The 25,588-nt window shown below is 43.0% G+C and overlaps 12 protein-coding genes across 12 annotated transcripts; 4 read left to right on the top strand and 8 right to left on the bottom strand. All coding sequences in view use genetic code 12, as the record gives it.

The window, feature by feature from the left end:
* Positions 1 to 1,225: 1,225 nt before the first annotated feature.
* On the bottom strand, positions 1,226 to 3,400 carry DIURU_002459 (putative metalloendopeptidase; the record flags this gene model as incomplete). Its single annotated transcript, XM_034155112.1, has 1 exon — positions 1,226 to 3,400. The coding sequence occupies one exon, from the start codon at positions 3,398 to 3,400 to the stop codon at positions 1,226 to 1,228; it is 2,175 nt and encodes a 724-aa protein (XP_034012875.1).
* A 1,802-nt stretch (positions 3,401 to 5,202) lies between these two features.
* DDC1 (Ddc1p) lies at positions 5,203 to 6,291 on the bottom strand (the record flags this gene model as incomplete). Its single annotated transcript, XM_034155111.1, has 1 exon — positions 5,203 to 6,291. The coding sequence occupies one exon, from the start codon at positions 6,289 to 6,291 to the stop codon at positions 5,203 to 5,205; it is 1,089 nt and encodes a 362-aa protein (XP_034012874.1).
* A 611-nt stretch (positions 6,292 to 6,902) lies between these two features.
* On the top strand, positions 6,903 to 7,592 carry OXR1 (Oxr1p; the record flags this gene model as incomplete). The annotated part of the gene is made up of 1 exon (XM_034155110.1): positions 6,903 to 7,592. One exon carries the CDS (start codon positions 6,903 to 6,905, stop codon positions 7,590 to 7,592), a length of 690 nt encoding a protein of 229 aa, XP_034012873.1.
* A 549-nt stretch (positions 7,593 to 8,141) lies between these two features.
* Positions 8,142 to 9,986, bottom strand: MET13 (methylenetetrahydrofolate reductase (NAD(P)H); the record flags this gene model as incomplete). Its single annotated transcript, XM_034155109.1, has 1 exon — positions 8,142 to 9,986. The coding sequence occupies one exon, from the start codon at positions 9,984 to 9,986 to the stop codon at positions 8,142 to 8,144; it is 1,845 nt and encodes a 614-aa protein (XP_034012872.1).
* A 333-nt stretch (positions 9,987 to 10,319) lies between these two features.
* Positions 10,320 to 14,324, bottom strand: KRE5 (Kre5p; the record flags this gene model as incomplete). The annotated part of the gene is made up of 1 exon (XM_034155108.1): positions 10,320 to 14,324. One exon carries the CDS (start codon positions 14,322 to 14,324, stop codon positions 10,320 to 10,322), a length of 4,005 nt encoding a protein of 1,334 aa, XP_034012871.1.
* Positions 14,325 to 14,438: 114 nt separating this feature from the next.
* DIURU_002454 (metalloendopeptidase) lies at positions 14,439 to 15,671 on the bottom strand (the record flags this gene model as incomplete). Its single annotated transcript, XM_034155107.1, has 1 exon — positions 14,439 to 15,671. The coding sequence occupies one exon, from the start codon at positions 15,669 to 15,671 to the stop codon at positions 14,439 to 14,441; it is 1,233 nt and encodes a 410-aa protein (XP_034012870.1).
* Positions 15,672 to 16,012: 341 nt separating this feature from the next.
* CCS1 (copper chaperone) lies at positions 16,013 to 16,750 on the top strand (the record flags this gene model as incomplete). Its single annotated transcript, XM_034155106.1, has 1 exon — positions 16,013 to 16,750. The coding sequence occupies one exon, from the start codon at positions 16,013 to 16,015 to the stop codon at positions 16,748 to 16,750; it is 738 nt and encodes a 245-aa protein (XP_034012869.1).
* A 101-nt stretch (positions 16,751 to 16,851) lies between these two features.
* On the top strand, positions 16,852 to 19,074 carry SOG2 (Sog2p; the record flags this gene model as incomplete). Its single annotated transcript, XM_034155105.1, has 1 exon — positions 16,852 to 19,074. One exon carries the CDS (start codon positions 16,852 to 16,854, stop codon positions 19,072 to 19,074), a length of 2,223 nt encoding a protein of 740 aa, XP_034012868.1.
* A 128-nt stretch (positions 19,075 to 19,202) lies between these two features.
* YMC1 (organic acid transporter) lies at positions 19,203 to 20,087 on the top strand (the record flags this gene model as incomplete). Its single annotated transcript, XM_034155104.1, has 1 exon — positions 19,203 to 20,087. One exon carries the CDS (start codon positions 19,203 to 19,205, stop codon positions 20,085 to 20,087), a length of 885 nt encoding a protein of 294 aa, XP_034012867.1.
* Positions 20,088 to 20,274: 187 nt separating this feature from the next.
* On the bottom strand, positions 20,275 to 21,762 carry DIURU_002450 (uncharacterized protein; the record flags this gene model as incomplete). Its single annotated transcript, XM_034155103.1, has 1 exon — positions 20,275 to 21,762. The coding sequence occupies one exon, from the start codon at positions 21,760 to 21,762 to the stop codon at positions 20,275 to 20,277; it is 1,488 nt and encodes a 495-aa protein (XP_034012866.1).
* A 775-nt stretch (positions 21,763 to 22,537) lies between these two features.
* DIURU_002449 (triacylglycerol lipase) lies at positions 22,538 to 24,148 on the bottom strand (the record flags this gene model as incomplete). The annotated part of the gene is made up of 1 exon (XM_034155101.1): positions 22,538 to 24,148. The coding sequence occupies one exon, from the start codon at positions 24,146 to 24,148 to the stop codon at positions 22,538 to 22,540; it is 1,611 nt and encodes a 536-aa protein (XP_034012865.1).
* A 575-nt stretch (positions 24,149 to 24,723) lies between these two features.
* Positions 24,724 to 25,461, bottom strand: TRP1 (phosphoribosylanthranilate isomerase; the record flags this gene model as incomplete). The annotated part of the gene is made up of 1 exon (XM_034155100.1): positions 24,724 to 25,461. One exon carries the CDS (start codon positions 25,459 to 25,461, stop codon positions 24,724 to 24,726), a length of 738 nt encoding a protein of 245 aa, XP_034012864.1.
* Positions 25,462 to 25,588: the final 127 nt, after the last annotated feature.

The following is a 25,588-nucleotide window of genomic DNA, read 5'->3' as shown; positions in this document are numbered from 1 at the left end:
ACTTCTGGCAAGCAGTAGTGGAGTAGATTCGACCTTGGTTCGCACTGGCCACGTGGGGCAGCGTAACATTGGCCGAGGGGTTGGTGGCAGCAGAAGAGTACGAGGTTACAGGGGAACCGGTGGGGTTTCCGGTAGTAAATTCCATGTCGGTGTCAGTATTATCCGTAGTCAATTGTGATGAAGAAGTCTCAGTCACATGACCAGAAATCTCACCTAAAGGACGGGATTGTTGACGGGGGGTAGCAGGGGAGGAAAGTAAAACAGTAGCGCTAGGGCCCATGGAAGGGCCTTCACGAGCAGGGGGGGAATTCGGGGTGGCGTCGGAGTTCGAATGATGGGGAGATTTATCCGGATCAGGGTCGAGGAGGACGGGGTCAACATTGCGTTTTTCTTGTAAGTGAGACATAAGGTCCATCTTAGAGGATACTCAAGTGTTACTCCCTCATACAAAAAACCAGCCTGATCGCGCGGTGTGAGGAGGCACTAGTGTGCTCGTCTCATCATTGTGATATGTGTGATGGTAAGAAGTTGTTCAGCCAGCAGAGAGATATTTCACTCGTTCCCACAAGGAATCGAACCTTGATTTCTTCTTTTAGGAAGCGTGATATCCATTACACAATGGTACCGAGCAAACATCATCTGCTAGAACTGATATACTCCTGTTTGCTTGGAGATTGGTGGTGGGATTTCGGCAGTTTCCTTACTACCCCAACTTGTGTTACCAGATTATACGACAAAAATCGAAAGTGGTTGGTTGGCCGAGTGGTCTAAGGCGCCAGGGTAAGGTCACCTTACCGCGATATCTTGCATATCACATTCCTGGTCTCTTCGGGGGCGTGGGTTCGAACCCCACACCAATCATCATTTTTCGAATTTTATTTCAAAAAGACTACTCAACTCATATCTGGAATACTTGGTATCGATAACTTACAAAGGTAGAATGGACAAGGCGTTTAAACCGACATGTTCAAAAGCATGTGTAATGTAACTGTCGAATATTTAAGCATCTCAAATAATATCACCAACTAATTCTTGAAATTTCACAAAAAAGCTTCTTTAATTGGAATGATGATTCGGAGTACCAATCGATGGATTCTAACTTTGCTCAATTGTAGCTAACGTTAGAACATTCAGATGAAGTTTTATGCATTTCAATGATAATTCGTTACACAACGTCAAATTTAGGTATCGTAGGTTAAAAAGCGAGCACACTCAATGAGTAAAGCTAAACTTGCGAATATATGATACCAATGGAGTCAAGCCAATCACCAACAGTACCATACATCCCTAAAAGCTTACTCCCAGAAGGCGGTTGCAAGATATGCAAACTGCCCCCTTTCTCATTCCCGAAAAATGGGGATTTTCGTAAATTGGTTTCAAATTGAATGCCATCCACCCAAGCACCGGACCTCACGTATATCCTCGTGATAAATTCATTAGGTTTGAGCTCAAATTTACTCCGGTTCGACTCTAAGCGACCAATCAGAGATTTACCACTTTGGACATGCCCTTGTGACTGATGGCGATTGATTCCAATTCTTTCGAGTTTTCCAGCAATTTTATTTTCGATTTTATCCCGTAAGTAATCTCTGGGGGGAACCTTAGGTGGTCCTCCTTCAAAATTTTGGGGTGATCCTGACCAATGAAAGCTGACACCTCTCAAGGCATAATGCGTAAAAGTCTCGACACTTAATAGGGATTCATTGTCAAAGAAAGCAACTGTCATTCTGTTCTTATTATTTCCCAAGGCTTCCGACTTCACTCCTTTGATAGGACCACATCCAAAATCTCCTTCAATAATTTCATTTGGTTTGCTAAGCCAAGCTTTGAAGTTACCGCAATTAAAGTCATTATAAAATGAATTGCAGGATATTTCGAAATCTTCCATGAAATCATTAGGTTTACTCCTTTTGAACTCAGATGCAAGCTGGTTGTAGTCCAAAGTGAGCTCGTGGGGATTGCCCTGCCCTCCATAGCACTTTGGGAAGAAGTTAATTGAGAAACGAGCTAAACCTTTTGTCTTGAGTTCAATAGTGTAAAAGCCCGGCGAAGAGGTGATATCGGCGCCATTGTTCGTCTTGTAGGCCATTGGCGAGATTGCATTCGGAGCATTGTCGGGTTCCAACGTTGTCGCCATGATTTTGGGAAAATCATCGACTGGTAGTGAAAATGATCCATGGTATAAGAATCGCATGAGGTCTTGCATATTCCAGTGACACTCTTCACTCCATTGACCATTCCGATCGATGACTTTACCCAGCGAATTGGTTCGTAAGCACTCCATTTCACGAGTCATGAATGCCCGGTTAAAACGAACGTAATCACGTAACATGATACCATCAACTTGGTGAGGGCATCCAAGTGCGTGCCCAATTTCATGAAGAAAGGCGCCACTACAAATGTTCAAACACTCCCATGATGTGCCACATTCTCCCGCATCATTTGCAACCTCGTCTGTGGAAAGGTGGGTAGCGTCCAAAAAGGATGGAGTGATTTGTGGGAAGTTATTAGGGTAAGAGTGAAGTCCATGAGAGCCAAATACAGCCATTTTCACATCGCCAGTACCTCCTCCCAATGCTGCATGAGCAGTGATCAATTTGTTCTTCTTATCCCACCATGAATCAAGAATCATACACGCCACTTGCACGGCGGTGCCATACTTCTCTCGGTATTGATATATTTCTGGTGTCTTTTTCGTGAGCTCAATTGCGTGACTCCATGTCCATCCACCGTCCCTTGCATTGTTATTCTGTTGAGCAAGGTCTTTATTATGAAAAAAACTAAGTGGATGAGGCAGTCTCATGACAACAATCTTGATCTCCTTATGAGGGGTAGGAGAATCAACATTATAGCCATAAATTCCTTGATGATGAACTTCCTCTTCATAAAATTGAAAAACCCGATTCGAAAGTCCTTTACGTCTCATTTCCTCTTGAGTGTAGGCTTGGAATAAGCGTCCCATAATTTTGAGTTTACGGATTGCCATGTCAAAAGAGGGACGCTCACCTCGATTTAACCGATACCTTGGCATGTCATACTGCCCTTGAGAATCTGAAGCTGCCATAAGAGTCAAGAAGAAGGGCTTGACATTTTTAGGGACTTCATGCTTAAGACTGAGCTTACCATGATCAAAAACTCGATTGTTACGATACTCAGGGAATCCCAAGGGATTGATGAAAGCATCATAAACTTCGATTTCCAAATCATTATCACCTTCGCTCAAATTGACGATAGCTGTGAAACGTTGGTTGTTTATCTCATAATGGCAGGGAGGATAAACCTTGTTTTTGTTGTTAACAACTTGGATGACTCCTTGATTTATAGAATCACAGGAACCTTTAAGAAGAATGCACGGAGAACTGGATACTTCGCCATTGGTCCATTCAAATTTTATGGTCATTCTGATTAGGACAAGTGGTAATAACGTTAAGGAAATATTTTGTTGTATGCAGAATTATCAGATAGCTAAAAACTGCTCCTTGACGTCATCGTTAGATTCTTGCTCAGAGAAGAATTGAAACGAATTTGCAATCCCAACGGATGTAACACGCCATCGAGTCTTAAAGACTTCTTCGTAAGCTTTCTCCCTCACAGGTTATTGGTATGGTTGGCTTACAAAACGCTACTTACAAGCGACAGGATGGTAATAGTGCGAGGGTCTACAACGGGTGCGCACCGCGAAGGATTGCTATGAAGAGGTCACTGGCAGCATTGGCAGCTCGAAGTCACTGGGCCAAAAGGGCAAAATCGGATTGCGTCGATGAAGTGGAAGTTGTAAAGATCTTGCAACGTCTGGTCTCCCCCATCCAGATACTCCGTTGTCGATCAGCATCAACCGCTCAAAATGAGAATTGTGTTGATTTGGAGGAGATCCTTGGTGATTCTAATCTCACGGAGACATTTCAATTCAACTTCAATATTGACGTAGAATTCTTTCTATCTTTTGTCAATGAGAGTATGTTGACTGAGAAAAGACCAATCACTTTCATTTGCGGAACTTCGTTACTTAATGCACTCTCACCTGAAGCTAAACAGTTCAATTTGCATGAAATTACTGTTGCCCTTCCAAAATTTGGCAGTCATCATACAAAGATGATGGTCAACTTTTTTGGACATAGCTCAATGGAAATTATCATTATGACGGCAAACCTAACCAAGCTTGATTTTGGTGGACTTACCCAAATGTTGTGGCGATCAGGGCAACTTCAGAAGGGAAGAACTCAATCCCACCAAGGAAAGATATTCTTGAAAGATATGCAAAAGTATCTTCAACGATATAACAAATCAGTCACGAATGAGTTGGCACAGCGACTTGATGAATTTGATTTCCTGGAAATAAATGTTGAATTAGTGGCCTCGGTTCCTGGCACTTATACCATCGACGATAAGCTCGACCAAGAGATTTACGGATACGGCTCTTTACTAAAAGTTTTGAAACGTAATAATTTACTATTGGGAGCTCAAGAAAGGGAACACAAAGTACTTGCGCAGGTTTCGTCTATCGCATATCCAATAAACTCAAAAGGCAGAGACACTTCGAATATATTTACGCACTTGTTATGCCCTCTTATATTTTCGAGAGACACACCATTCAGATTAATTGAACCTGGTACTTCTCCTTCACGAAGCCATCAGAAGATGTTCAATTATCGCCCGCAGATTGTGTATCCAACGACTATGGAAGTTGCACTGAGCTCAATTGGATTTTTATCCGGACAAGCATTACATTTCAACTACAAAAGACCGGCATTATTAAAATGGCAGTATGGACAAAATATCAAGCCTTATCTTTATCGTTGGAATTCATCAGAAACTTGCGCATCAACAGGGAGGGAAACTATCACGCCTCATTCAAAACTCTATGCGGTGGATAACGGCGATGATTGGAAACTGATAAAGTGGGCTATGATGGGAAGTCACAACTTGTCGAAGCAAGCTTGGGGGTCACGCAAGGGGACAAAATTTGCTACCACAAACCCCAATAATTACAGTGTGCTGTCATATGAACTTAGTATTCTTTGTTTCCAGCAACAAAAATTACTAATTCCACATTATGGGAGCAACACGATTTCATCGGAAGCTTTGCCCATCAATTTCCCATTCAGAGTACCTCCCGTTTCCTATGGTTCGGGCGACGAGGCTTGGAGTTGGCAGAATGATCTTGGCGATATGAGAGATTCTCAAGGAATTTCCTTTGATGATTTAATCAAAAAGTGACTTTGGCTTGTCGACCTGTGTTGGTCCGAGTTCTTCCACATTATGAAACTGTTCAGTTTGCGAAACAACCCGAGCCTCTACCTCTGAGCTAGTGGATTCAGTAGAAATAATAGACTCCGGCAAGTGCTGTGGATATACCTTTTGACGTTTTGTGGACAAATCTTTGTCTTGTCTCTTGTGACTTCGCTTTTCAGTGTTTGTCACGTTGACCAGTTCCTTCGTTGTAGGATCATTATTAAGCTCCGCACCTAGCTGAGTGAAACATACAGTTAGCCGTGATCCTTCCAGCTCGAACACAATGGGATCAGCTGGCGATTTAAACCACACATTAATGAGTTTACCCGCACTGAGATCCTCAAATTCTTCCAGCATCGGATTTTGTAAAGAAGTGACGAGGTCGATGAATAGACGAATTTCTTTCATTCCAGTGCTAAACCTGGTTGAATAATCTTTGATGTCAAGAGAACCAGACGAGATCACGTCACAAACCGCAAGATCTTGAATCGGAAGTCCTACTGACACAGCCATAGGCAGGCGAAGATAATCCTCGTCTTTGAGTATACATCTGGAGTAACCCGTAAAACTGACACGCTCGGAAAGAATCTCAATAACAAGTTCTTCTGTGGCACCTGGAACCGTTGCGAGAAATCCATTGAGGATGCGAATATCAATTGACATGAGCTTGATTCTGCTTTCGTCGCTTAGATTACGCAATTCTCGTTGTTCGTTATACAAACTTTTATACCGAGACGCCATGACATCGCTCTCCAGGTCAATTAAACGAAAACTTGCCGAGTACATTTTCAAAATTTTCTCGTTCAGTTTAACGGCAATTAGAATTTGTTGACTGTCAAACAGTGAGATTTGAAGCCTCAAACCGTCAATATTGCGAGCATTAGACGACTTAAATAGGGTTGCAAAGTGACTTGCAACCAATAAAATCCTGACAGCTTTTCTGTTCTTGTATATGAACAGCTTATCGAAAAACTCCTTTGCAAATTCAATTGAAGCCTGGGCAACTCGAGATTGGTTCAACGCCAGTAGGACAATACCCCCAGGAGATAACTTCAACATTATATGATCGGAAACTGTGGCCAAGCTCAATATGGCCTTCGCCCACACTTCATGGCAACTTCTATATGGGCCAAGCTCACATTCAAAGGCAATCATGTTCAGATAAATTTGCGCCTTATGCGAACTAAGCAAGACACATCAGTTTGAGTGCCAAACGTGTAGCAATGGAGGACAAGTAACAAGCTACAGTAATCGTTTGCGTCACCAGTGACATTGGAGCTGATTCTGCATTTGGAGCACTTGCTTCGAGTTAATCACGCGTCAAATTGCGGGGAAGATCAAGGGTGAGCGAGGTCAATTAAATATTGACGCTAGACATTAGCAGATATTTGTCTACTAAAATCATCTATCTCGACTCCCTAAACATACCTCCTACATATATGAGCTTGTGGTGCGACGATTTTCATTGCGGGTGGAACGACTTGAGCTGCTTCGACGACCCTACGTTACAGTCCAAGTATTTTAGGGAGATAATGGAACCGCGAGAGAACAGCCCAACTCAGGAATCAAAAAGCCCAATAGAAAGAAAATCACTGTTTTTCGAAAGGATCTTTTCACGCCCAGCAAAACCTCCCAGCGAAGGCAAAAACAATGCGACATATCACAATCCCATGGATGACTACTCCAACATTGAACCGCTTAAACTAAAAGGCTACAACCTGCCAAAGCAAATATTGGATAGAGACTTGGCAGCGGATATCAGAAACTTGATCCCAGCGAGACTTCAACTTCAAGATGATTGGCTTTTAGTGTACTCCCTTGACCACGACGGGGTACTGTTGAACACGTTGTACAGACATTGTGATCCAAAATACGATCCCCATTCGGCAAGTAAAAGGACGGAAATAGGGTTTGGTAATCAAGTTGTTTCATCCATGATTGGCAGTAATCATCAGATTTCACGCCCTCAAGGGTTTGTACTCGTTCTACGAGACGAAATGAACCAAGTGTTCGGATGTTACTTGAATGAGCATTTACGTCCTGTGGAATCTAAAAGATATTACGGTAATGGCGAGTGCTTTTTATGGAAGCTGGAGCGAGTTCCCCAGCATAACCATCAGACTCGTTTTAAGGCCTTCATGTACACAGGAATTAATGACAACATCATCTATTCCAACACCCAATTCATAGCTGTTGGTTCGCTGAACGGACAAAATGGTTTGTATATTAATCAAAACCTTGATGATGGTATAAGTTATCGTTGCGAAACTTTTGGCAACGAAGTGCTCAACGAAGCTGACGAAGCAGTTAAGATGGGAAGATTCAAGATTTATGGGCTAGAAATCTGGCGTATTGGATAGCTTGGATGTAATCAAAAAGTACACTGGAGGCTCTTTGGATGTATGACATGTTGGTACAATAACCCCTTCCACATCAGCGATCGAAAACGGATGGATGCAAAACTTGATGTTGAACCATATGTCTAGGAGTTGTGCATTGAGTGCATGGAAATGTAATTTCTTCATATTTATCCATATACCAAATTTTTCCTTTTCAGTGAGCATATACATGCTCGTACACATGCTTATACTCGTGCTCAAACATTCCCTGATATATGCTCATACTAAAAGTCTAAGCGTTTAAAAGTCTAAGCGTTTAAAAGTCTAAGCTTTTATTATTATCCGTTGAGGAATTCTATACACAAGGATTAGATATAAATCACTTTCGCGGTATAAAAGGCCAATAAATTGTTGAAATGAATTGAATAATGCATCTTCGTAATCATCGTTAAATAATTCTCATCCTGAATGGTACAGTAATATGTTGAGTTTACTGTTACCATCACCAGTTGAGTCATAAGGCGAAGTTGAGTGCCTCATGAAGCTAATCCCCATGCGCCAATGGTCAGCTCAAATTAAATCAGGTAAATTAAGTTCTTCAAGTAAACCGAACATGGCTTGATTATCATCAATAAAGTCATTGTTGACAAGATTGACAAGAACATAATTTTCCGCAAATTGAGAAACAAAATCAATGAAATTTCTACGGGTATCATCATCAATCTCAACGACCAGAGCCTGCATGATGTTACCCCACTCTTGCAACAAAGAATAAACTTCGTCCTTCCAGGCAAGAAATGAGGTCTTTTCAACAATGGTCGGTTGTAAAATTTCTTCGCCCGGAAACACACCCCAAGTTACTGCGTTGATATCATCATCATCACAGTTTGTCCACAAAGTGCTGTCTTTATTAACGGCGTAATAAGAAATCACCAGTGAGGCAGATTCCAGTTGAGACTTATTGTGGTTGTCGATCTTGAGCAACAAGTCAGCGAGTAATCCCTTCGGGCACAAAAACTCAAGGTATTGCTTTTGGTATACATATCCATTTTTGGGACCCCATCCATAAGTCTTATCATTGGAACGCACAGCATTGAGAGCCGGTTGAGAGTTCATCGTAAAGATACCTTTGCGATTGAGATTGATGAGATGCTCTCTAATGACGGCGGAATCACTTCCAATAGGGCCATCAGACCAAGGTAAAGATTTGAGGTCACCTTTGATGTAGGAGATCAAAATCTTCGACAAGTCAGCTACCGAGGAAGGTACGCCCCACAAGTCATAAGCCTTCTTCGGGGATTGCCTCAAAAGATCCGTGGCACTAAGGTCGATGTCACCAAAAGCAGGGGATCTAGAGTCCCCCCATCTACCATTAGGAAATTCGTCCCATGTGGCAGTACGAGAAACGTAGGAGTATTTTCTGTTTTGCCAAAAGATGGGTCTGATAGATTCTTTTGAACGTTGAGGATGCAACGATTTTCTCCAGGGTAAAACAGCACCGCCCAAGGATTCATGAGACTTGATCGTTTCGATTAAGTTAAGTTTTTCCAATACCATTACAGTCGATTTCTCAAGATTCATCGTGTAAAAGTGTAAATGATTCACATAACCAGAGTCAATCATCTTACGACACATTTCCAGAACTAATTCGGTACCCTTCTCACGAACCAAAAAGTCGTCATCTTTGATCGGCTCCAAGACATCTAAAAAGTGTTGAGGAATGGAAACTTCAGACCATTTGGCTCTGCGAATGAAAGCGGCATACGTTGAAATAGGCATGATACCGGGAATGATAGGCAAATCGATTCCAATTTTTCTGAGTTTGGCGCACCATGTGAGAAAATTGTCAACATCATAAAACATTTGAGTGATAATAAAATCAGCACCCACATCACACTTCTCCTTTAAGTAACGTAATACCTTTTCTTCATCCTCCTCCTCGGGATGTCCTTCGGGGTACGCAGCTACCCCGATATTGAAGTGATCACCGTAGTTTTTTCTGATGTAACTAATCAAATCCTTCGCATACTTGAAATCACCGGTAGATTCCGATCCATCAAGGGGAGGATCACCACGCAAAGCTAAGATGTTCTGACATCCAGAGTCATAAGCCTTTTTCAAAGCTTCGTCAATAAGTTCAACTTTCATATTAGTGCACGTCAAATGCATGCATGTTTCAAGACCGAGGGTCAGTTGAGCAGTGTAGACCATTTCATTGGTGAGTGTAGACGACCGACCACCAGCGTTCCACGTTATATCGATAAAAACAGGGTTCAAATCGTACATTCTGTCCATCCGGTCGTACAAGTTTTGTACACCTTGAGAAGTTTTCGGAACAAAGAACTCAAACGAGAACGTCGCCGGTGGAGGGTTGGTTATCGAATGAGCCTGCTTTAACTTTTCAGAGATTCTCATTATGGAGTTCAACTGATGAAATTTTTGGGTGCTTTTTTTTCGCTCTATGATCAACGTGAGTCACATGTAGGTAGGAGCTTGAATATGCCCGCTTGCGGATGCATCAGCGTGGGGTTGGGACACCTTAAACTTGCATAAGTGAGGAATCACATTAAATAGGACAATTGTGGCAAACAATAGCTTGGTGGTTATTGCTACAATTGTGCTACAACATGGTAAAGAGTTTGATATCAATATATAACCTGAAGATCAAATTGTCGACCTTTCACTCTATATGCATGACAAGTGCTCACGTGGGATAACAAAAGGGGCATCGATGCATCAGAAAATAAACTACAACTCGTCGCCGATACCGGCGTCAAGCGAAAGCACCGTCTCAATTTGGCGATCATATTCCGACCACTCCAGAATAAGTCGCTTTGCCTTCGTGAGTTTGTTTTCTTTAGTCAACGGGTCATTGCACAAATCAATAGATTTCGCTGTATCTTTCCAATCCAGGTTGCACCACGTTTCGCACCAAAGCCATTCTTGAGGAAGACTAAAAATCGGAATCACGTTTTGGAGGTTATTTGGTAAATCTTGATCGAGATTTGCCAACGAGTTGGGATCACTAGAAAGCTTTTGGTAATGACTTCTTAACCAGTCCCCTGCATGTAAAGCCCGAAACCTCGTGAGGTCAACAACAAATAAAGCTGATATGTGATACCTGAGGTTCTCGCCAAGGATGTTTTCCCAATAACCTTGCTTCCAAAACATATAACCCTTCATTTCCTCACGATCTTCACACATGGGAGTGAATGCGTATGGTTTGCCTTCCAAATCTAGATCCATCAACTCACCTAAATCAGTGCGTACCACTTGATCAGCATCCACGTATATAATACGGGAAAGGTTGGAAGGAAAAAGTTCATCCAAGAACAAGATTTTATAGCCCCATATCTGACGCTGCTTATCATCCTGTTGACGCAAAAATCGTGGCCATTTATAGCTAACCAATTCATAGTCATAACCATAATAAGCAGCTAATGCAGGAAGCGTTACTGATTTGAACTCTTCACTAAGAAAGTTTTCAAGCAACCAAAATTTAAGAGGTCTCTTAGTATGCTGACGTACGGACGCAGTCATGATACCCATAAGTCGTTCATACAACTCACCACCGGCGATAGAGAAAATGTTGATGGTATCTCCGTCATCTTGGAAGTCCCAAGCAAACTCGTTTGATGTACGAGCATGCACATTATACGCAGACAAGTCCCACATTTCGAATTGCACTTCAGTAGGACGGATGTTTGAATCAAATTTTTCTCTCGCCGATAGTAAATCACCGTTGATTGCCCGCATAGTCACAATAGTCCCAGGCTTTGCTGGAAGTTGAAAATATCCGAGGGCCGACATGACAGTAGTATCATGACCGTTGTCAAGTGAAAGGATCATCAGTGGGTGACGACCAGAATGAATATCACGAGCATATCCTTCGATAATCAATTCGCTAAGCTCAAATTCCGCATAGCTGTCACTGAGGCACACCAAATTCTCGAGGTCAACATTTGCATCACCTCTCTGCACTTTCCAACGACTGGGAACTACTATGTCGGCGTCAAATATAAGGTTTTCGGGTAGCTTTGTTTTTGTTGATGCGTTCAGCAACCATTGACCTTTTTCATCAAATTTAACCAAGGCCCTAGGATAGTTGCTCACAAAAGCATGAGTCAAACTTGTGATAAGGTTTCTTTGCGGTTGCAATATAACTTTGGTGTGCACGAACTGCATATCACGAACAGAATCTATGATTGATGACCAAAGGGCTGCTTGAGTGTCTACGGGATCAACGATCAAGAGAACTTCAACAGGTGCATCCACAGGACCGTAAGTTATAACGTTGCTTGTGTCAAGAATACTGAAATCATATCTTTGAACATCTTTCACAAACATATCATCATCTTTATGGAATGAAGTCGCCAACGTCAGTGTGACGAGATCAAACCATTCAGCTTCAGATAAACCAGAATTGAGGGCGATAGCAGTTTTGTTTAAACTTTCAAAGAAGGGTGGATAGGCGTTGAATATTTCAGGAAGGATACTCAAGCGTTGCCCATTTTCGTAATCTATCAAATATCTTAATTCACCATGTGTAAGAGCCGGACTGCTCAATCGAAAGTACCTTGCGTTGTACAACATGAAATCATGATGCATTGGTAACTGCTTTCGTTCTAAAATTTTGCCATAGTATCTGAGTCCCGCACCTTTCGGTTTCCATTCCACCAAATGTGCTTGAAGTCTCTCGATTTCTCCCTTTGTCAATGAAGCCAAATTAAATTGCGACTTGAATTCGTTTTCGAAGCAACCACCGGTATCGATGATGTGTACAATCACTCCATCAGATTCAACAAGCTTGATAATTTCAATCAATTGGGATATCAACGAAGGGTGATGAAAATCTCCAACCAACCAGAACGATCCCGCTTGATTCTGTCCACCCCTCTTTCGAGAAATTAAGATCAGATTATCGACCAACTCCTTGTCGACATGCTTGTATATCACTTTAGAAGGATCTTCAGGAATAACTCTAGAATTACGTTCTTTTTTCGCTCGATCATAAAGTACTGTTCGTAAAGGTTGCTCCACAGCTATTCCCAGTCGTAAACGATCTCTTATGATATGTACGTCCTGGCTCACTTGCTTTCCCATACCAGCCTTCCAGTTAGAACTCAAGCTCATGAAAACTCCATTGACTGCTAGCAGAGGTTCATTAACCGAAAACGCTCGTGCTGTGTGGACGTACACTTCCGGATCGAAATCGGGATCATCTGGAATCAAATCTAACACTTGTTTCGATTCCTCATCCGTAGTGGCTTCCATGTACTTGTACAAAAACGCCAACGCTTCCTGTTTGGCAGTGCCTTGACTTACAATATGGTAAAATTTCGAGGCAACGACCTCATCCCTATCATCTCCCGGAAGAGCAACCAATCCAACTTGCTGGGGAATACCATTATCCAAAATCAGTTTTGCAATCACAAAAAATGCTCTCAACTGTGATTTATCTCCCATATTGATGAACACAACAACATCATGGATGTTCTCTTTAAGAAGGGGAATATGCTCTCCTGGCTGCAAATATATATCTTGATCGATGGTGAATTCTGCATACATCTCATCATTTTCAATATCATTGAAGTAGACCACTCCTCGCTTCAAATATTTCAGATACTTGTGCCTCCACACCTGGAAGCGATTCTCATTATTTCCGAGTATCAGATTGCCAGTAGCAAAGTGTGATTCCTTGACTGCACTCATGAGGGCATATTTGCTAATTAAGAACTTTGCTTGAGTGGTATTGAACCCTAGACGAGTCAAATCACCAATGATGGCATATTCTCGAGTCACCGTTTCCATTAATTTGACAATGTCAACCTCCAACCCATGGATTGGAGCGCCATTCACGTATATCCCATAGGAATCAGCACCGAGTCCTAGCTGAGAATTTTTTGATGCAGCCTCAATTACTTCTTGCTTTGTTTTTAGTTTTGATAAGAATGGGGCGTAATGAGGTAGTCTCCTGGTAATGTGTTGGAGAGTTTCCAATGGCTTTGTGGAATCGAGTACGTAACTGGCAATTTTGTAACCTAAATTCTCATCGTAAACTGGGAACCATTCATCGAGTGCATCGATCTGTTCAATCATAGACATCTTCAAAGGTGGAACGCGAAATTTGCGCTTAGTTGACACGATGTTGTTAGGATCAATCGCCAAATATTCTGTGTTCTTGGCCTTCATTGTGATACCAAATCCACTAAGTCGCTCTCGTTGTTTAAGTACTGGCACATATCGCCACACTAGCCTTATTTCATCTCTTGTCAATTTCTCGAGTAGACGCGCCAACTCTCTCTTACTCGTAAGCGTGTGAGAACCATAGTAAATGACAAGTGGCTTCCTTGAGTCGCCTAAAACGCGATCAAACGGTTTCAGAAGAGAGCTCTTGGTAAAGCAAAAGTCTCTCACAATTTCCCCATTACTGTTCAAATATCCAGGTTTCCGCGATGTATCATTATCATAATGGGCCAAAATCCGAGGATGTCGGAATTTATAATTCAATTCCCAATCAATAATTGACTGATCAAACAGTGGCAACTTCAACGTACGCTTTACACTCTCGTAAAATGTTTCAGGTGTGCTAGACGTCACATAACACTGGATGGTTTGCAAATAATTTTTGTCACAATTGGCAGCAATTGACTCCACAAGGTAGTACTCAAATGGGCTGGACAAGCCATGACTCAATAAATCAAACTGGACCAGAGCTGTGACCACTCCGATCAACCAGAATATTAAGTGCATGTAATAATAAGGGGCAGATGTCGATTGGGTGGCGCGCGGATGGTAGCGTCATCACAGTAATAAACTAAAAATTAAATCAAAATCATATATAGTACATCGTGCAAACATTAAGAGTTAAAAGGTAAGCTCGAGAAGCTCTTCCATTGACATCATTTTAACAACTTTTCTCTTCCGCCGTAATTTAGGGTACAGCTCAAGTCGACTTTGCTTCTGTAGTCTAAATGACTTACCAGAAGAGAGGCGTGAAAGGCTTGTTGAAATGTTCTTTTCTTTCTCATTCCACTCAATCATGTCTTCGACTTTCAAGAGTGCAACTATTTTTCGTCGAGGATACTTGTCTTGCTCGCCAAAATAGGTCTTGCCTGGTGTGGATGTAAAAGTGTACACAAATGGTACAGTCTTGTACAAGTTTGAATTCAATGATTTCCCGCTTTGAAAGAAGTTTGCAGGTGACCCTAAAATTGGTCGTACTCGAAATGCCACGCGCTTTTTGTCAAACTTTTCGCAGGCCAGACAAGACTGTACCTCAACGGGGTCGTCATCAACATCATCGAGCGTCAAGTCAATTAAATCTCGATATGAGGCTACCTTTGATGGGTGTGTAGTGTCTAAACCCTCTACCTCAGCTGCACATGATTGCTCATCTTCGTCTTCTATGACGATTATAGAAGTGCTGGACTCAGACTTTTCTGAATTGATAGTTTCTGGCTCTTGACACCATTTATTGTCTTGTAACCTTCTTTGAATTGCGATGAGTCGCGAACGTCTTAATTCGTTTCCGGACAACTTCCCTGAAACTCCGCCTAATTTCCGAGCTTCCTTAAGTAACCCAAATCTTTTGAGTCTTTCGTCTCGCATACCACTTGCATTATGAGCTCCACCCAATCGATTCATTTCACATCTATAACCACTTTTTGGGATGGTACCAGAACGTAAGAGAAGATAGCGATCGCGTAGCTTATCTAGCAATTTGTAAAAAGCAGCGTTATGGGGGCCATGGACATTGTGAGCTAGCTCATGGAGGAATGTCTCAATAACATCTTCAAGCGGCAAGAACAGTCGATCATTGGAATGAAATCGCAAACGCAACATGATTTTCTGGCCGTGATTCACATTAAGTCCTAGTAGGTTTGGTGATTTGGGGTACATTTCGCAAAGCGTCCCCACCTTGAACCCAAATTCGTTAATTAGGGAGGCCGTCATACGAGCAACATCGTGGAGCATATCTCGCGCTGCATCTCGATCCGGAAACCTCTTAAGTGAACCGATATTCGAAATGTTTGCAACGGGGGAAACCAACGGACTGGTTTTAGACGTAGGAAATCCTCCGCGGCCGAGGACGACCATGGCAGTATAGTGAGCCCAGACAAGATAATAACTTTTTGGAAATAATGCGAATTAAGGGTTTGAGGCCCGCTTACGATACTTACGATCATTACGCTCATCCCTTGATCATTGAGGTGCAATTAGAGATGTGACAATACTGGGATTTGTTATATATGAATCAGCTATGTTCATCACATGTTCATCACATCATAATCATTTCGAGTACTTTTGTGCACAGGTTAACATAGATCAGTTTGAGAGGTCGTGTGTTCTCCCATTCTCACTAATGTGGTAGATTCCCGTGAGCAATATCTTATGCCAACTTTTGATAGCGCGGCATATTTGACTCCATTACTCATCCAATGCCAACCTCAACACCTTTCGAAATAGTCTTCAATGTGGAGATGACGTGCCAATCGTGTGCAGAATCAATCGGTAAGGCTATCAGCCCACTTGTTTCCTCTTATGATTGCGATGTTAAGAATAACACCGTTACAACTACCGGAGGTGTGGCTCCTAGTGAAATTGTTAAAGCGATACAATCAACTGGGCGTGATGCAATTATAAGAGGAACTGGCAAGCCAAATTCTGCAGCGGTTTGCATATTGGAATCATTTGATCCTAAGGATAATGACCACCCAGTGAAGGGGCTTGCCCGGATTGTCAGTGTATCGACGTCCGATTTGTTCATCGACTTGACGATCAATGGGTTACCCAAAGGTGTGTACTACCCTTCGATTCGTTCTGTGGGTAATTTACTGAGAGGCCCACTTAGTACTGGACTGCTCTTCTATCAATTGAGTCCCATCGAAGTGATGGTCCCTTCCGACGAAACGTCAATCATCAACTCGGTTGGGGCTCCTATGGTGGTTGATGGATTCAGTGGTCAACTGTTCCTCCACGCGAATCTCGGGATAACTGATCTTATAGGTCGACTGATTGTGGTTTCTCGTGCCCACGATCTTATTACAGAAGATGCTTTATGTGGTGTCATTGCGCGTCTGGCCGGAGTTTGGGAAAATGACAAAACAGTATGCAGTTGTTCAGGTAAGACTGTATGGGAAGAGCGACAAGACGCTCGTGGTAGAGGTATCAATTGAATATTTTAGTGCAAAAATCATGTATAGTAGCTTTCGAGTCGAATATGCAGTACTGAGGCTTTTTGCGACTTAGCTCCAACAATGCTCACCTTTAAATCGTTATGGCGTCCAGGTCACAAATATTAAGCTATCTTAACGATAGGCTGGAGCAAATCAGTGCTCTGCGGGCAATTAAAGTTTGTGGGCTTAACCAACTGAACTCTGATATTACTGCGGCTCAAGTTGTTGATATCATTCATGAATTTCTTTACTCATTCCAACCGCCATTGGAAGTGGATCAACTTGTGTTGTCGAACAACAACTTCGAAGAATTTCCTTCTAACTTGGCTTTGGTAGCTCGCCTGGTCAAATATCTTGATTTGCATCTGAATAACTTCCGTGGAATACCAGAACTAGGTGAACTATCTCGAGTTGAAATTTTGGATTTGAGCTCAAACAAAATCTCATTTATTTCACCTAACTGGCTCAGGAATATGACACACTTGAAGGTTTTACAACTTAAATCGAACCGGTTGCGCTATTTACCTCTGGCCTTGGGCCGTTTGACCAATTTGAACTTGATAGAGGTTGGGGACAATCCCTTATTGATGCCACTGCTTGATTTGATTCGGCAACTACAAAACCAAACGTCAGACTTAGATTGGGTCCGCGAGTTGAAAAACTATTTGATAGCGAACGGCGCCAAACTTGATGCAAAAATTGCCCAAGAGCAGAGTACAACGAGTCATGCATTTTCCATTCCATCTGCTGGTACTACAACCATCACAACTTCATCTAACTCTGGCGCCGGCGCCATTGGTGAATCTGCAAACGCTGATGCGATCAAACTGGCTCGTGCAACTCGGCGCATGGGACTTATCATGAAAAAAGACGATGACACCGAGGAGACAGGCTCATCTCCAATCCAATTGTCGCGACTGGTCCTGGCATTGGAGCAAATGCAAATTGTAACGCCACCTCCCATCCCTAAATCACCCACCCTGGCGCAAAACCTGCCTGCTCTGCGGAAGCGATCTAATACATTGAAAGAGATCGACAAGCTTTTAGAAAAGAATGACGGCGTTGATACTGAGCATAGACTGGCAGCGTACTTCCGTCGACTTCTGACTCTCCAGGAAAGCGAGGAAGCGACAAACGTTCCTCGCCAGATATCACAACTGCAAATTTCGACCTTAACTCGAGACTCAGGCAATATCAAACCAAGGCGCTCCAGCTTGATTAAAGTGAGCCGTAAGCTTTTATTTGCTTTTAGTGAACTACATTCACTGATCCGTCGTTTCACAGGATTTTGTACAGACAAGAAGATAACTATGAAAATGGTTCTGTCATTGTACACTACGAAGGCCACCATAGACGCTTTGGTTGAGAACTTGGAGGTCATGGATGAAAATACCAACAATACTAGCTTCACTTTAGAACAGATACTGGCAAGTTTACTTCTGTGTATCGGACTGGTTAAACTGATTATTAAGGTATTGGGAGAACTGCTTATCCATTTTATGGAGCATACTGATGTTTGTTTTATTCGTCTGTTGTACCTCACATTTTATGGTTCTATCAACGAATTGTCAAACGCTTATCGTTTGCTCGCCAAGCCACCTCAAATACTGATTCCGGATCCCAAGGTAGCCGTCAACACGAGTAGCAGCTATGATACCGATGATATTGATGAAAGACTTTACAGAGCCATTGATCTGGCTACTGCTGAAGCGATGGTAGTGTTTGGCGAGCTTACGAAGGCGATTTCGGGAGGTGCTTCAAATGGGGCAAATATCGCTAAAGTAAAGGAGCTTACGTCGATTTGCATGACTCTGATGGAAATTACTAAACGGCTTAAGACAAAAATGGTTACAATTCGCAACAATCCCAGTCTTCCTACAAAGAGAGCTTTTTGGGACGAGACTAATCTGTTCCTTAAACTGATCGTGCAAACGTTTATGCATGTCAAGGGCATTATGCAGGATCTTCCAATTTTGAATGAAGTAAGAAGCTCAATGTCGACTTTGACGAAAACGACCAAAGACGTAACCATTTTGTTGGAAGTTTCACTGTACAAACTGATACTGGAGGTCACACTGGCCACTGCTACTCATCCACCTCCTCTTGCCCTGATACCCCTGGTGCTGGCAATCTTCCAAATCACGACGCCTACATCACTGGTGCCACAAGTCCGTACGCCTTTGGTGGCTAGCCTCGGTGCGGCGGCGCAAGCCATCAAGCCGGTAAATCCCGATGGGGGCCCCATGCTTCTGCCCTCGCTTCACTATGCAAAAACCGGAATAAACCCATTCGATGGTCTCGCAGTTGACGCCGAGTCGCGGTAAATGCCGACCCCGCTAGACCGAGTCAAATGTGACTCTCGCGCGGGGCAAGAAAAAATAGCCTTAAAATCTCAAGAAGGGCCTCCACAAGCGACCCACGAGGGTAGCGTGAAAAAAGATCATAGATCGCGATGACCATTGAATTAGAGGAACCTCCGTTGACACAAGACAACTTCCAAGTTGTCAAAGACCTAGTCGCTGGGACCATGGGGGGTGTTGCTCAAGTGTTGGTGGGTCAACCCTTTGACACTGTGAAGGTGAGGTTACAGCTGGCTCCTGAGGGTACCTATAACGGGGCAATGGATGTTATCAAAAAATTGTTGAGTACCGAAGGTCCCGCGGGCTTCTACAAGGGAACATTGACCCCGTTGATCGGGGTAGGTGCCTGTGTCTCTGTTCAATTCTCTGTGAACGAGGGAATGAAGCGTCATTATAATACGGCTTTGGGAGGTAAACCGTTACTGTTAGCGCAATATTTCAACTGTGGTGCTGCTGCAGGATTTGCTAATGGATTTTTGACTGGCCCAATTGAACATATTCGTATTAGATTACAAACTCAGACTGGTGCTGTGAAACAGTTCAATGGACCAGTCGATTGTGCGAAGAAGTTGTTTCAAGCGGGAGGAATTTCCGCGATTTACAAGGGGTTGGGTCCCACTCTCGTAAGGGAATCAGCTGGCTTGGGTATCTATTTTGCTACATACGAGGCCCTTATCAACCGCCAGTCTGTCAAGCGTGAAGAAATCCCTGCTTGGAAGTTGTGTACATTTGGTGGGTTGCTGGGTTACGCCTTGTGGATTGCAATTTATCCTATCGATGTTATCAAGTCTAAAATGCAGACCGATTCGATTACACTGCCCAAGTACTCCAATTCCTTCGCAGTCGTACGTGATCTCATGAGAACTAGAGGCATTGCTGGGTTCTACAAGGGTTTTGTGCCAACAATTTTACGTGCAGCACCCGCAAATGGCGCAACGTTTGCTGTATTCGAACTTTTTATTAGAATGATGGGTTAAACCAAGAGGGTTTTGATAGATATGGTCCGTGTAGTTCCACTATAGTAATAATAATTCATGCCAATTTAAGACTTTTGAAAGAGAATTTAATCTTGCAGTTATTTGGGCTTTATGATGAGTTATATGAGAATTTATCATCTTTAATCATGCTATATTCTATGGAAAAAGTCAATCACTGCCTAATCTCCTAAAGCAAATTCGAAATGTCAACCTTCATGAACCGCAAAATCAACATAAACTGATCAACCTCAAAGGGAAATGCAGTTCGAAACTTGATAACATGCTTCCAACGTTTTGAGCTCATATGCTTGCGTTCTCTATGCAAACGATCCCATAAGTGCCATCCTCCTACATTGTCTCGAACCGTTTGAGTATCAACATTGATGCCATAGGTGCCATACAACAAATCTTTGCCGGCCTCACGTTGAAGATTAGCAGCCCAAATAAGGATGTTACCAAGGTATGACAAGACAGAATAGTCCAAGTTGTTTTGATGAACCTGCTTATTCAGCGGAGTAAGCCTCGTCCGAGTTGTTTCCAAATTGATCTCCGAGTACCCACCGAATAAGTCCAAAAGGTTTGAGTGTTGCTGCAAGGTACGCTTGAAGCCCACTGCCTCGAAGAGAGCAACATTGATGCACAACAAAAAGAAGATCCGTTGCTTTTGGGGATCGCTGAACAACTCATCAGTATGACGCAGCGTAAAGTTAATACCAGTTTGAGCATATTTTGAGAGAGTCAGCGACTGCATCAAAGTTTTCATCTTCACATCATTAGCGTTGAGCTTCAAGATTTGCACAACCGAAAGTCCAATAATCAGCTTCACTGGTTGGATCTCGGGGAGCTTTTCCAGTTTTTTGGTATTATTGATGTTGAGAGGTCTTAAGCGAACCTCGAAAGGCACTTCCAGGGTAGAAGCACCCTTGGAGTTGCCCTCAATACCAGCAATCAACGCAGCTACCAGAGGCTTGCGAGTTAATTCTGACATTGATGGCGTAGGCGGTAAGTTATGAGCGCCTACACTCAGATTGTCTTCATCAAGAGAGCCATTTGTAGAAGCGTTATCACCGCCCGTGAATCCATTCGAAGAAACTGCGGCACTTGCCGCCTCTTTGGCTTCCCGCAATTTAGCTCTCAGCTTCTTCTTTCTCAATTGGGATCGACTTTTCTTTTTCGAGAGCGATCGTTGTTTACGGTTTTCTTCGGGTGTGATGTTCCCATTTTTAACTGGTTCGATTCTGGACGCGTCGTCAATACTGGTGTTACCATCCTCATCACTAATGAACAGCATGTTCGCTAAATCGTCAACGCTGGCATTGGCGGGTGTGCCACATCTCGACACATTACGACTCAGCAGACTTACCAGGCGAGAATTTTGTTGGGAAATCAGTTTTGCTTGGTTTGGAGGAGGTGGTAATTGCAGCAGATGATCATCGTCATTCATGAATTGAGCCAAAATATCGGCCTCCGATTGCTTATGGTTCAAATTCCGGCGACTTTGACGTTTCTTCATTACCTTAGTACGCGGTGGGCTCGTCGAAAAAGATTCGTCTTCCAGGAAATGGATGTCATCAATATCTTGAGTAATCTCCAGCGCCAGAAATTTGAGACTTTTTACTTGGCGGCTTTCGTTGTGGGATTTCATTGGAGTAGGTAGCTTAACCGAGTCGACCATCGTCAGCAGTTCTGACGTCGGCTGGAGAAGATAGTTTAGATCATTTTCAAACAGCGTAATCGGCTCCTTCGTTTGGTGGTGTCGTTGTTGGTGACGTGGGCGTCTTGGTGACCGACTCTTGGCACTTTGAGGAGCTGGCACAATCTTATCCACTTCAGTCATATCCGTTAACAGTTTGAACGAGTTGAAACTGAAAACTAGACAAAATGCTCAATATAATGCTATAACAGGGATACAGCGACAAAAGGAGTAAACTGATCGTGCGTGAAGACCCCTGCTTTTCTATTCGAAATTTTTCCTAACGCGTCAATAATTTGAGGGTAAGTGCTACCACAATGTTTTGAAAGGAGAATGTGAGTCAGATTCTCGAATAAAGCGACACGAAGGGAAGTAACAAAAATAGGAATTAAATGTGCAACCAATTATACTACCGTTAGCATTGCACTTGTATTGGATGCTATCATGATGTAAGCACTTACTCTCGTCGCGTCTTCAACTCCTAATTAGTAGACAGTGCGTCCGCGCGTAATGGCAGGTAACGTGTCTCTGCCCAGTGAGGGGCGAGTACGTTGAATAGGGCACGTCTATGCGCTTTAAACTTTGCTATCTACAGAAATTCATCTATGAAGTAGGCGAATAAAAGTGACCCCATCTGGATCTCTGGAAATAGAGGAGAGGGGAACACAGAGTTTACCCTGTCCTGGCGTGTTTTTTTTTTTTTTCATAAATCGCGCTCACCATTGAAATTTTGTGCGATATTATCGTCTAAATACCTTCATCGGTCCTCGTAACGTACGTATAGCGCGTCTATGAAATGAGGATGTTTTATGCCAGGTGGTTTGGCCACTGCAAACGCTTCTATTGCTTCTTCAATTGTCCAACCTAGACGTTCAATAAGATAGCAACAACAGCAGAAGATGGTTCTGTTTTGACCATAATGGCAATGGACCGCAATTAACGGAGCATTGACATCGGAACTCGTTTCAAGTAAATCATCAACAATAGCTATGAACCGCCGAATGGCGGCTCTATCAGGGACGACCTTAGAAACAGTAGGACACTTGACGTATTTTACTCGCTGGAACAGGCTAGGGTTGTATACCGGGACGTCCAGCGATATGTCAATCACAGCCACCAAAACGCCTTCCACCGGAGCTGTATTGGGCTCTTCGTAAAATCTGGCTTCAAGTACTTGAGGCAGATGGTCGCAATCGCCCTCTTTAAGCGTCTTCATGGCTAACAACGGCGCGTACTCTACAGCGTTCCCAACACGTCTAGTGATATTTCTGGAAATCAGCTGAGTACGTCTCCATTTCTCTTCATTTTTCAATCCCCATTTGTCACCGCTTATTTTGGCTTTCACACTGAGTACCCAAGTCGGGCTTAGGTGGAGTCGCTCAGGGTAGTGACGCTCAATGTGATCAAGAACAGTACCACTAACAAATTCCGGCTTATTCAAAAGAAGCGAGTGTCCAGCTTGAAGAATTTCAATAAATGTGGATATCTCTCTCCGAGCACGAGTATTCAACCACTCGGCGGCTTGTCTCGAGTATTTTGAAGGAGTTATGACATCATCTGCACCGCAAAGGATCAAGGTTTTTTGGTTCGTAGTGTTAGGAGTGGACCCGCTGTCGTTATATCTACTCGTTGCAAGAGCTAGCTCATCATAGGTAGCCTTTCGAAATCCTTGCATGTAGCGCAACACCACTGGGGAGTCAACATCTAAATTCCACCGAAATTGGCGTAACCGTGTCAGAAGCAGCGTGGTGGAGGTTAGCTGCCGAAGCACCAGATGCAGTCGAAGTCCCTTGATGCGATCCCAAACTCTAAATATATCAAACACCTTCGGTACATAAGAAAACAACTTTATCGTTAACGGTAGATGTACCTTCACAGACGTATTATTTTCAGCGAGAGGTGGGGGCGATAACAATATCATCCCCTCAACCTTATTTTCCTCAAGCTTAGCGGCAAGCTTTATCACTAAATGCGTACCCATCAGATGCCCAATGAGTACTATTTTTTTGTTGCTAGGTACTCGTTGATTTACCCATGCCTGCAATAATTCCACGAGTTTATCCGTTTCAAAATCCTCCCACAGCATCAGCCTCCAACTAGATTCCAATTTGGCTTGCTCCTCAGTCAGATAATCAGTAATCGACCTTCCTCGTTGTCTTCGCAGAATGCCAAACCCAGGCAAGTCGATAGACATCACTTCCAGGCATTGGCTTAATAGCCCCATGAGTGGCTCAAAATTGGACATTTGTCCACCCAACCCATGTACGAACACAAATATCGGCAGTTCTTCAACTTCACGGTTCAATTCTTCAAGCTTTTCAGCACCCCCCTTTTTCAAAAAGTTCACCAAGGGATGCTGGATGTGCATGGTGTTAACCGAGATAGAATTAACGGAAAGCAGAGATTGCCGTAGGTCAATTTCAACAATCTTGGAGAATTTTGCCACCAATGAGCAGTCGTTCGGTTCAGTTCGAAGCACAAATTGTTCTAAGGAGTTCGGCTGTCTAAGGACGACAAGACGAAAATACTCCCATACTGTGCGCAACGGAGTACGCGTTCGCTCTTGTTGTTCTTTAGACAAGAGAAGTAACTTCGGATCATCGTAAGAGTGCAGTTGCAGCCTCACTGCAAGAAGCTCGAAGTCCTCTTCATTTTCACTCATACGGCTAATTCTGTGACGCACTTTTGCAAGTACTTTGATAACATCGGTCACGTGCAGAGCCTGATTCCGTTAGTATGGGCAAGATTATTATTGAAGTTTATAGTCACTCTGATGGGATCGCTTCAAATGATGTTGTTCGTGGAGTGTCGTAATGTACTAAAGTTGACATATCGTGTTACAACTTTTCAATCCGACAAACTTCAGTAATTGCAACTATGAATTTATCAACTTACTCTTTGACGACAGCACAACGTCCAATCAAACGTGAAGCTACTATAATACTATTCAAATACCACATCTTTACCATTTTCAATGAATTTGGTAATTTTATCCCTATCCTTTACCCCCTCGGTTTCAACCCCTCCGCTGACATCGAACCCGACGAGATTTTTGATGTACCTTGTTTCGTTAACGTTGTCTGGAGTGAGACCGCCTGCCAAAAGGAATCTCCCATACTGGAGGTTATTGATTGATTCCCAATCAATTGTCTTACCCTCACCCCCAGCTTCGGAATCAAGAAGGGGAATTGCCATACCAGGGAACTGATCCAAATTCGCAAAGTGAACCTTCATATCGTTCTCATCACGATCGAGCACATATCGCGGAATAATTCCAAATTCCAAGTTCTTATTATGAGCAAAAAAGCTCGGCTTATCTTCACTGCCATGCAATTGGATAAAGTCAACACCAATTTCTCGAGCCAACCCATAAACCTCCTCTTCGCTTTGATTTCGAAATACACCAACTGTGAACGGCCCTTGCAGAATAATATTGCGCCGAACTTGGTCAACGTATTGTGGAAACGGTAGTGTTATGTCGATTCCCTCAAATACAGTTCGAACATGGTTTGCTCTCCGTTGATTCTTCACTCCAGCAACAATTTGCTTCGCAACCTCGGTATCCACTGTGCGGCTGCGTCCCGGAACCATGATCATGCCAAGAAGATCAGCTCCATTAGTGATAGCATGTTGCGCTGATTCAGCATCACGTAACCCACAAATTTTCACCACATTGGTCATTGAGTCGTGCGTCTATTCGCACGCACGACGAAAGGTATATACTCTGATGGAGTTTGGAGGTTAAGATCGGTCAAGTGTGCCATCTGATAGGTTTCTTCACCATTATTTCTCTACTATCAGCTATCTT

The sequence above is a fragment of the Diutina rugosa genome (genome assembly GCF_008704595.1).
Source record: "Diutina rugosa strain CBS 613 chromosome Unknown scaffold10_size284702, whole genome shotgun sequence".
Classification (NCBI taxonomy): domain Eukaryota; kingdom Fungi; phylum Ascomycota; class Pichiomycetes; order Serinales; family Debaryomycetaceae; genus Diutina; species Diutina rugosa.
This window is presented reverse-complemented; position numbering and strand designations above follow the sequence as displayed.